The 10,927-nt window shown below is 33.6% G+C and overlaps 1 protein-coding gene across 1 annotated transcript; it reads right to left on the bottom strand.

The window, feature by feature from the left end:
* Window positions 1–1,677: 1,677 nt before the first annotated feature.
* On the bottom strand, window positions 1,678–9,443 carry LOC145789097 (malate dehydrogenase 2, cytoplasmic-like). Its single transcript, XM_082876726.1, has 5 exons — window positions 9,414–9,443; window positions 2,914–3,191; window positions 2,682–2,787; window positions 2,426–2,537; window positions 1,678–1,959 (listed from the first exon to the last, which is right to left on the bottom strand). The coding sequence occupies exons 1-5, from the start codon at window positions 9,441–9,443 to the stop codon at window positions 1,865–1,867; spliced, it is 621 nt and encodes a 206-aa protein (XP_082732852.1). The 3' UTR covers window positions 1,678–1,864.
* Between the last annotated feature and the right edge of the window lie 1,484 nt (window positions 9,444–10,927).

The following is a 10,927-nucleotide window of genomic DNA, read 5'->3' as shown; positions in this document are numbered from 1 at the left end:
CTCTCCCTTTGCATTTCAACGCACAGAGAAAGAAAGAAAAGAAAAGAAAAGAAAAAAAAATACCCAAAACGACGTCGTTTTGGATATTCGGGCCAATTTCGAGCCAACAAATTCGAGCAACGGATCATTTTTCAATTACTACAAAACTCTCAAATCATTCTCTCCATCTTTTTGTACATTTTTTCATAAATAAATTTAAAAAATATTTAAAAAGCCTTTTTGTAGTTTATTTCATAAAAAATTTAAAACTATTGAAAAGCCAATTTCCAAACACTCCCGAGTGATGTGGAAATATGGCCAAATCCCTATAACGAGTTTGAAAGCACGCATTATTTTATATTTTTAATTTTTAAAAATCAAAATTAATTTTTTGATATTTTCTAAAACACGAGTTATTTTTTTAAAAAAAGAAATATTGAAAATAATTGAAAATTTTGCATTTAAATAAGAATAATTCAAAATAATTACTCTAGTTTCATGTACTTGCATATGAATCTGCCTCCAGTGCAAGTCATAGTACTTAGTGCTGTTTGGTGTAGTTGTTAAAACAGATTATAGATTATAGCTTAACAGATTATAGATTATGACTTTAGTCAGAAGCTGTTAATCTGTTTGGTACAGCTGTTGGATTATAGATTTAAGTTGGTGAGTAGTGTTTGTTAAATAAGCTGTGAAGTAACTTTTTCAATTAATTTTTATTTTTTATTATTCACTATTTGTCTACATTTTTCATAAAAAATAATAATAATATTTTATAATCCATTTGGGTCTTTTTCTATTTTTAAAAAAATAAAAAATAAAAAAATCTAAGAGTATAACCGTGAATTAACATATCCACAGCAGAAGCTGATAATCAGAAGCAAGGGGTGAGCAGCTTCTCAGAATCAGCTTTTTTTACTTAAAATAAGTTGTTAGAATCAGAAGCTGTTTGAAATAAGTTTAACCAAACAGTCCAAAATAACTTTTTAAAAGCCAAAAACTATAAGTTGGCTTAAAAGAGCTCTACCAAACACCCCCCTTGTCTGAAACAACTCTTATTTGCTCTGACTTGTGCTCGCATAATAATAAAAAGCACTATTTGCAGACAAATAATTTTTAAAACTTACTTAAATTATTTCTACCCAATAGAATAAAACAAAGAAGTCGATTTTGCCTGTGTTTGGCAAGTGGATTTGCAGGCTTTTTTGACTATATTAGCCACAAAAAACAAAATAGGCTATTTTAGCCATAACAAACAAAACATCACATCCAACCCATAATCATTACATTCTTCTCTCACAAAAAAACTCAAAAAAGCCAAAAAGTCAAAAAACCCTTCCCAAACCAAACTTTTAAGCCCAAGCTAAAATAGCCAAAAAAATTAAAAAGCCAAAAAGCCAACCCCCTTCCCAAACGGAGGCTTTATGTACTCAACAAGTTTACCATAAAAATAAAAGAAATCATGTTCTCATCACTACTGGAATTGATGGGAGTGGTCTAAAAATCCGTGACACCACATAATGTGCCGTCAAGTACTGTGTCAAAAATCATGATAGTAAGAAATTGTTTGGAATGACCTAAATAAGTATATTTTTTGTCTTTTTATAAAAAGATGTATAGAAAAGTAGAAAGATGATGTGATGAAAAAAAGATAAAAAAATAAGAAGATAGATTATTTGAGACTTTCCAAACTTAACCTAAATAAGAAATCTTGGACAAAAACTGCCCGTACAAATCTAATTCATTTACCAAGTAGAGGAGTTTATCTCTATCCTTCCATTAAGTGTTCACATAACAATGGCATTATTCAAAACCGTAGCTGTTTCTTCCAAAAACACACAAAAGCACGAGACCTACTACAACATAAAGGAGGTTAGGAGCAAATTCAAGAAAGGCAAGAGTGTGCCAGAGCCTTTTCCTCAGTAAGCTCTTCGGCGGTCAAGTCCAACTTTTTCCTTGAAAGATCATCAATTGGGAAACCTGAGATATAGAAAGGGAAGCAAAACACTGGTTAAGAATCCACCTAGAAAATCAGAAATTGTTGATCAATGATCACCAATATGTACATTTAGCCTAAACCTACTAATTATCTCTTATTGGTATTAAAAGTCCAGAAAAAATCATTAAACCTAGTCATAATAGAATGCAAGTGCTAAACCAATTAAATAATAACAAAAATATGAGACCAACTATTGGAAAATGTATAGGGAATATCAAGACATCATTGCAAATTTTTTTAACAAAAAGGGGAATATAAATGCCAACAATGAGGACTAGGAAAGGAACATATCAATATCACAGCTTGAATGCCTGTTTGTTCAAAATTGATTAAAATTAAAAAGGCACCTAAAACATAAGACAATTGCTGATATAGTTTCTGATCCTATTACTTGTCCATGTATGATACGAAAGAACTATGCATTAACTTTATTAGACACATTCTGACCTTGAACAATTGTCCATACTCCATTGCAACAAGTAACAGGGAAAGAATAAATAAGTCCAGCTGGCACATTGTATGAGCCATCAGAGTATACACCCATAGAAACCCAAGTTCCCTGCAATGTTCCAACAGAAGAAAAGATAAGCAAAGAATGTTTTCGCTCAATACATCCCTGAACATGCAGCAATAGAAAGACAAGGAATGTGTAGGATAATTTTAGCTGGTATAGAAATGTAGGCTAGGGAAGAACAAGAGCAACCTCTGGAGTTCCAAGGACCCAATCACGAATGTGGTCACAAGCAGAGCTAGCAGCAGACAATGCACTAGACAACTTTCTAGCCTTGATAATAAATTCTCCATGCAACCTAAGGAAGGAAGTGCATCATAACTCTGAAGTGAAAACCATAAAATGTTGATCGATGCTTTAACAGCGAATCCAAGCTAACACAAACACATAACGGCCAAATATGTTATTTATACTTTCTTCATACCATTCATCATTAGCAACAAGCTCACGGACAGGCTTCTCTCCAGCTGGTGTCGTGACAGTTGCATGGTTGACATCAGGATACTGAGTTGAGGAATGATTACCCCAAATAATAACATTTTTCACATCAGATACTGGGACATTCGATCTCTCTGAAACTTGACCAAGGGCCCTGTTATGGTCCAACCTTGTCAAACAAGTAATGTTTTTCTCAGAAATTGATGGTGCAAATTCCTTTAGAATCAACGCATTGGTGTTGGCAGGGTTAGCAACAACCAAAACCTGGAAGAAACAAGAAACAAAAGTTTATCTTCAATAGAAAAAGATATTACTTAGCGTAATTAGAAACTTCACTATTGTAGAAAAATTAAAATCAGGGTCCGTTTGGCAAGGAAGGTTGGGGCTAAAATAGCCACAAAAGACAAAGTAGGTTATTTTAGTCATAACAAACAAAACATCACTCCAACCCATAATCATTACATTATTCTCTCTAAAAAAAAGTCAAAAAAGCCAAAAAGCCCTTCCCAAATCAAGCTTTTTAGCCCAGGCTAAAATAGGCAAAAAAAACCAAAAACTCAAAAAGCCAACCCACTTCCCAAACGGAGTCTCAATCAATCATCTAAAAATCTTAAACTTTACATACACAACTAAACAAAATAATTAAAATCGATCAATCATCTAAAAACCCTAAACCTTACATACAAAACTAATCAAAATAATTAAAATCGATCAATAATGTACATGCAAATATGAAATCAATTCAACATCAAATAAATAAAAATAAATAAATAAAAACAACGAATTAAATATAAATCAAGAAAAGTAAATTTTGTATTCACAATATTTTTTTAAAAATTCAAAAATTATTTAAAAAACTAATGAAAGCACCAAAATAAAACTCAAACCCTTTTTCACCTTCTTCCGCCGTCCCTCTTAATTCCTCAACTCCACTCTTTGATCTTGATCTCTCTCTCACACACACACACATACACATACACACACACACACTCTCTCTCTCTCTCTCTCTCTCTCTCAGAGCACTCTCTTACGGCTGCTCGTTTCTTTTTTTTCTTTTTTTTCTTTTCTTCTTTTTTTTTTTTTTTTTTTTCCCTTATGAACTTCTAAACCTAGTTGAATACTTATATAATAACCTAATTTCTTATTATATTATATTATACAAATAAATCACATATATAAATATAATTATCTTATACAAAATTTATATCAATAATTTTTTTTAATATATATATATATAAATATATAAATATAAATATTCAGATTAATTATATATAATTAACTAATACATTAAATTAATTTAATACCACGCTAAATTCTCATGTAACCACATAATTAATCAAGTCAAAAATAAAATAAAATAATAATAACAATAATAATAATAATAATAAATAAATAAGGGCTTACAAAAAAAATTAGGGTCGCTACACATGGGTTAAAAAGTCTCGTTTATGTTAGAATTTTTTATTTTTTCTGATAATTGTGAGAGAAAAAATGAAATGATTATGATTTGGATGTGATATTTTATTTTATCAACTTTTTAATTTATTTTATTTCTTATAACTATTTTAGCCTAATAACACCATGCCAAATAAGGACTTAAGCTAGATTTTTGACTTTTTTTTTAATTTTTTTATTCTTTTATATATGTAAAAAAAATATGAGAAATGATTTGATTCAAAATAAATTAAAAAGTTAAAATCTAACTTTTAGTTAGCTGCCAAATCACTCCTTAATTTGCTTAAGACAAAACAAAGAAGTCCATAAAACAGTATGTGAAACTTCTACGCGTATACGAAAAAAGGAAAGTAGCCAAAAATATTGACTTTGACCATCACCGTCGAGTCATCCAAAAAATGCACTCATCTCTCTGGTTTTCAATGTTTGACTTTGGTCCGTTGTGTGTGCTTTTTGGGTGAATGTTGGCTTCCTCTTGGGTTAAATCTGTTTAGCAATTAATTGTTCCGGAGTCTGATTCGCTTATACTACAATGTTCTCACGGAAGGTCCTTTTTCACGTTAAAAAAAAAAAAAAAAAATTTCTTTGATTCAATAAGATTAAACATCCGTAAATCCAGCACAACATATTCTTCACAATTCATTCATATAATTTAACTATTTTTTTTTTAATAATTTGTTGAATATATATCATATATTACAAATTTTATGAAAATTATATCAAAATGAACATTAAGGCCAAGTTTGGCAACGTCAAAATAATCAATCTTTTTATCTTTTTTTCTTTTTTTCATCACATCATCTCTCTACTTTTCTGCACATCTTTTCGTAAAAAGACAAAAAGTGCACTTATTTAGGTCATCACAAATAACCCCTAAACATAAACTAGTCCTGTTAGTTCTTTCAGTTAAAATTAGGAAGCCTTATTTCATTCCATTTTTTGCTTAAAATTCCATAATGAGTTGTTCATTTGTATGAAGTATGAACCATTAATTAAAACATAATTTGTCAAAATTCATTGCTTTACTGTAAGTCTATAACCTAAGACAATATTTTAGTAGATTTTTGTGTGTGTGTGTGTGTGTGTTTAATTCTCTAATTTTGTAATTTTACATCTTAAGAATTTTTTTGTTTGTTTTTAATTATTTTTCCAAATGATTTTACTGGTGAAAAAACCAAGTGCGAATTGAACCTTTTTTAATTGCTTAAGGTTAGGCCTTAAAGGTTATATATGACAAAAACTAAGTTTGAGTAGCATGATGGCCAAGAAAGAAATGGTAGATTACTTACTCATCTTACAATTCTTATTCCCAGCATTACATTCCACTCTTCTTGGTTTTTTTCATTGTTTATTGTCAAATATTAGCAGCCAATTCAATCATCAAATCCACTAAGCACCAGCATTTGTTTTTCCTTGCTGGGTGAAAACAATACAAAAGAAAGTAACAATTAGTTTCAACTATGTCAAATATTTCAGCAACTATATGTCAAAATTAGCAACAAATACCCATGTTATTAGAAGTAACCATTAATTTCATTGGCCTGGTGGTGTTAGGGTTTTTTTTTTTTAAATTTATTTATCAAGAACCTATGCGAAAATATTTATTTTAGCTATTATGAGTTAAAAATGATATCATGTATATAAATTTAAAACACTATACATTAGAAGCATGACACATCTATTTTAGCTACAACTTTTTAACCATTAGGTTTCAACTTGTAAGAAATTGTACAAAGTTAGACCATTATTTACCTACAATTAGTTTAGCTACATCAACACCCTATATGAGAGAAAAAAATTACAATTCTTGTAATTTTTCTATTGTGTCAATTTGATTCATATAGTTTCAATTATATCAATTTTGCCACATAAAATTTTACGTTGGATCAATTTAGTCAAATTAATAATATCCATTAAGAAATTAAATAAAAAATAAAGGCAAATGGTTCATTTCGGCCATTTAAAAGGAAATGGATTATTTGAGATTAGATGCTAGCACTCAATCACTTTGAGTAGAGAAAATGAATTATTTTGCTCGTTGTTTTAATTTAATTTTTAAAAAGATATTATCAATTAATCAAAATTAATATAATATAAAAATTTAAGAGTAAAAATTAATGCAATTAAAACTATAGTTAGTAAATGGGTCTGGCATTGGTCCAGTCCACCATTGGATTGGACCGTGCTGTTGGGCCCGTGGGGGCCCACCACGGATCTCGTTTTGAAAATCTAAACCGTTCAATGTGTAGAACTCGTCGAGTACTATATACTTGTAAAAAATCACGTTGATTGGATATCGATACCTATGTGATCAAATCAGTTTCGTATAAAAAAAAATTGACGGTGAATAAATTAACGGTTGACAAAAAACTGTTTTGACAAAAAATCTCTGAAGCCATTCGAGCCTTCAGAGATTCAAGCTACAAAACGGGACTAAATAAGAATAATACCTGGTAGCTCGAAAATCCTTGGACCGAATCGGCTCGAAACCCAAAACGACGTCGTTTTGGATTTTTTTTTTTTTCTTCTCATTTTTGGCTTTTGAATACAGACGAGAGAGAGAGAAGAGAGAAGCGAGACAGAGAAGAGAGAAGAGAAGAGAAAGGGAAGAGAGAAGAGGCGAGAGAGAAGGAGGAAGAGGAGAAGACGGTGATGGCGGCGTCGATCGATCGCCCGTGGGTATCGTCGCCGATCGCCACTTTCTCTGTTTTCTGTATTTTTTTTTCTTTTTCCTAGTGGATCTGGATCTGGATGTGTTGATAATGATGATGTTGATGAAGGTGGTGTTGTTGATGATGATGATGCGTTGATTATGTTGATCTCTCTCTCTGCCCATTTTTTTTTGGTTGATCTTCAACAACATTTTTTTTGGTACATGTAACCCATTTTTTTTGGTTGATCAAACCCATTTTTGGTTGATCTCTGTCTCTGTGACAACCCTCACCTCTGATAAGTTTTAAACTGTGACTGAGCATGATAAGTAATTGATTAGAATGAAATCCTAATTTGTTTGCATGAGTGTGATGCTTTAAATGCATTTCTATCTGTTTGTCATTAAATGATCTGTTCATGTTTTTAATTTCGAATTGCAAATTTAAGGCCTTATCGGCAACCGAATCAGAAATTGATTAGTATTTTATGCTAATTAGGATTTATGTGATTTTATGGTAGTTTAATTAAAATTTGATTTGGAATAATTAATTAGATTAAATAATGCTAATTTACACTAGTTTGAGTTATTTACACAATTGCCACCTGGTAGCTTGATTCAAGGCCATCCCTTCTCTACTTCTTTTATGTTTGATATACCATCCATTTCATCTTGCAAGACCAAAACCGTGAGAGAGAGAGAGAGAGACTTGAGGGAGATTGAATTCATCTAGAAATTTGACTTGAATTTTAAAGAATTGTTCATTTGCTCAAGGACCTTGCTTAAGTAAAGCTTAATTGAAGAGCCTAGGTAAGAGCTCAACCCTTTAATTTTGTTTTTGAGCCATCTAGAGCTTATATATTAATGAAATAGGTGAATTCATGGTTAGTTAAGTTGGAATTTAAGAGAGTGAAGTGTTCTTGGATTTTGAGGTTGCTTTCATAGGAATTTCTTACATGCATGTTCATATTTTTGTTGTGGTCCATGAATTCACCATGATTTTGAGCTCAATCTTGCATTTGATCATGTTTTACAGCATTAGAGTTCAAAGGAACTCATGCATGTTATGTTCTTACATAATTCATGAAAGCTTCTTTGAAATTGTGGTCAATTGTCTCACATTTGGGCTTGATTTTACAAAATTGATCTTCAAAACATGTTGTGGTAAGAGTTTCCAAGTGTTTTTCAGAAAATGAGCCCAAAAGGTCGAGTTTTGGTAAGTGTAATGCTTGGTTTGAGCTTTGGAGGCAAATTTGGAAATTCCAAATTTTGGCTTCCACGCTCGAGCAACCATCGTTTTGTTCAAGTCTCCGCTTGAGCGACGGAATGCTGGCTTGAGCATAGATTGCAAGCTCTCAGGTTTTTGTGCGCGCAGACGCATGCTTGAGCGACGAGACCTACGCTTAAGCGAAGAGCTGTGTCTCACGCTCAAGCGAGCATCGAGCGGAGATTTTCAACATCCAGTACTTTTCATGTTTTTACAGACCGCTCGAGCGAGAGAGTCTACGCTCGAGCGACCCCTCTGTTTTGGTAAGCTCGCTCGAGCGTAAAAAGCCACGCTCGAGCGAGACCCCTGTTTTTAGCAAATTTTGAAAAGTGTTTTAAAGTACATTTTTGCATCCTCATTCCATCCTAGGCATTCCTAGGCCAAGTTTAAGGCATTTTAATGAGGATAATGTTATAGAACCACACCGAGTCGAGTTAAGAGGCTAAGTTATTAATTCCAAGTGTGTAACTTAGTGTGTGTTCGTTCTGCAACTGTGTAGGGTTGGCACCCGAGGACGCTGACTAGCCTATCTATAGCCCAGTACTCTGTAAGTAACAATGTTGTAAAGATATGTTCAATTACAACTATTTCTGAACGATTGACTGTACCACTTTCTGAAATGATATTACTTACTGAATGAATGTTTGTCCTATTTGTAAATTGTATTCGTGGCATCCATAGCAACTTACTGTTACTATACTGTTACTGCTACTGTTACAGAGATCTCTGTCAGTTTCCATGTTTGGAACTACTACTGTTTACTGCTATGATGGCCATCAACTGACTGTTCGATCTATTAAGACCTACTGTATTGTTTTGTTATTAGACGTACCACGTATGACTGTTATGAATTCTAAATGACTGATATGGCATGAAATATGAGCCACTGATTGAATAACTGACTTACTGATGCAAATGACTGTTTTAATTAATGAAAGGACATTCATTCTTAACCCCTTTACGCATATGTTATTCACTGGGCTTTAGCTCACTGTTTATATTTATATGTAGGTGTCCAAGCACCGGACCAATGCTAAGAGCGTCAAGTTAAGCTCTCGTTTTATCGAGCCAACCATTGTGCCTCACTTCGAGGTTCCGAGTGCGTTCAAGCTACAGCTGTTTTAGGGTGTTTCTGATCTACCATTTTTGTCTCTGTTTTGTAATAGATGAATAAGACTTGACTGTACAGTTATGGTGAAGGAATTTGGTCCCTAACTGGGATGTTTGTGTATATGACGTATGTATATATGTTTTGGTCATAAATGTGGCTTATTTATAAAAGTCTTTTTGCATACAGATTCTCACAGCTCATTGGATATCTTTTTATTACTGTTTGGCTTCCTCCAGTCCCTTACTCTGTATTACTATCACTACTGTCAAGCAGGCCTTCGGTAAGCACAGATTACTGGCCGGTTGCGATACTAAACCCATATGAGCGGGTTTGGGTCGTGACAGAGTGGTATTAGAGCGATATCAGAGCACGAGTTATACCGCACACACGTATCCAAATGAGCTATAGGATGTCCTAGAAAAGTAATTAGGGCATTGCATGAGCATGAGAAAGTGTGTGTGGCTATGATATGAATATATGTGCTAATGTGCTAATATGCTTAAGTCAGCAACTTCCTATGTTTATTATTACCATATTGCCTATAGTGAAATGGAGAATGCAAGAAATGCCGATGAATCTGAATCATCTGAGGTAAGAATGGCAAGGTCAGAAAGAACAGTTGAACTGTTGACTGAGGCCCTAAGGCAACAACAAAACCAACAGCCCCCACCTCCTCCTGTACAACCTGAACAGAATATTCATGATGATGTTATCGCTTTAACGCAGAAGTTCAACAAAATGAAACCACCATCATTCCAAGGAGGCCTTGAACCAGTAAAGGCCATAGCGTGGGTTCTAGAAACTGAAAAACTGTTTGAAGTATTTTCGTGTTCTGAAGCACACAAGGTGTTACTGGCTACCTTCACTTTACAAGAAGAGGCCAGACGGTGGTGGATGCTCGTCTGTGACACCAACAATGCTATGACTTGGGCTCAGTTTAAGGAAGCTTTCTTTGAGAAATACTTTTCCCAGTGTGTCCGAGACCTCAAGGTAATTGAATTTGAACAGTTGAAACAAGGTACCATGTCCGTAGCAGAATGTGAGTCTAAATTCACTGAACTCGCCCGTTATGCACCACACATGGTGGATACTGATTATAAGAAGGCCAGAAAATTTGAAGGCGGGCTTAATGTCGAGATACTTGATCGAATCAATGTTCTGAAGTTACTTAAATATGTGGATGTTCTTGACCGAGCAATAATAGCTGAGTCGAATATCGAAGCCTTAAAATAGACTGAAACGCCGGTGACTGAGTGGCGCGGTAAGAGACGGGGCTTTAAGTTTAAGAAATGCCGGAACAGTTCATTGAATAAAAAGCAAAACACAAGGTCAACAAACAGTTCTAGTCAGGGAAGTGGTTCCATACCACCCTGCTCCGAATGTAGAAAAAGGCATAAGGGGGTTTGCTACAAGATTTCTAGTGCTTGTTACAGGTGTGGCAAGGTGGGCCACATGGTCAAAGATTGCCCTTCTACGTCCCAAGGCAATAGTAAGGCTGTAGCTAGTGTCGCGGCATC

Source organism: Camellia sinensis, chromosome 6 (assembly GCF_055761805.1).
Source record: "Camellia sinensis isolate YWXY chromosome 6, ASM5576180v1, whole genome shotgun sequence".
NCBI classification, from domain to species: Eukaryota; Viridiplantae; Streptophyta; class Magnoliopsida; order Ericales; family Theaceae; genus Camellia; species Camellia sinensis.
Note: the sequence above shows the minus strand (reverse complement) of the source record. Positions and strands in the feature narration are given on the sequence as shown.

Excerpts from the sequence above, each read along its gene's own strand:
- LOC145789097 (XM_082876726.1), bottom strand. The coding sequence starts at position 9,443 with ATGGTAGATCAGAAACACCCTAAAACAGCT. Across the intron at positions 2,788-2,913 it reads CTTGTTGCTAATGATGAATG|GTTGCATGGAGAATTTATTA; the intron begins GTATGAAGAAAG and ends TTCCTTCCTTAG. Across the intron at positions 1,960-2,425 it reads AGTATGGACAATTGTTCAAG|GTTTCCCAATTGATGATCTT; the intron begins GTCAGAATGTGT and ends TCTATATCTCAG.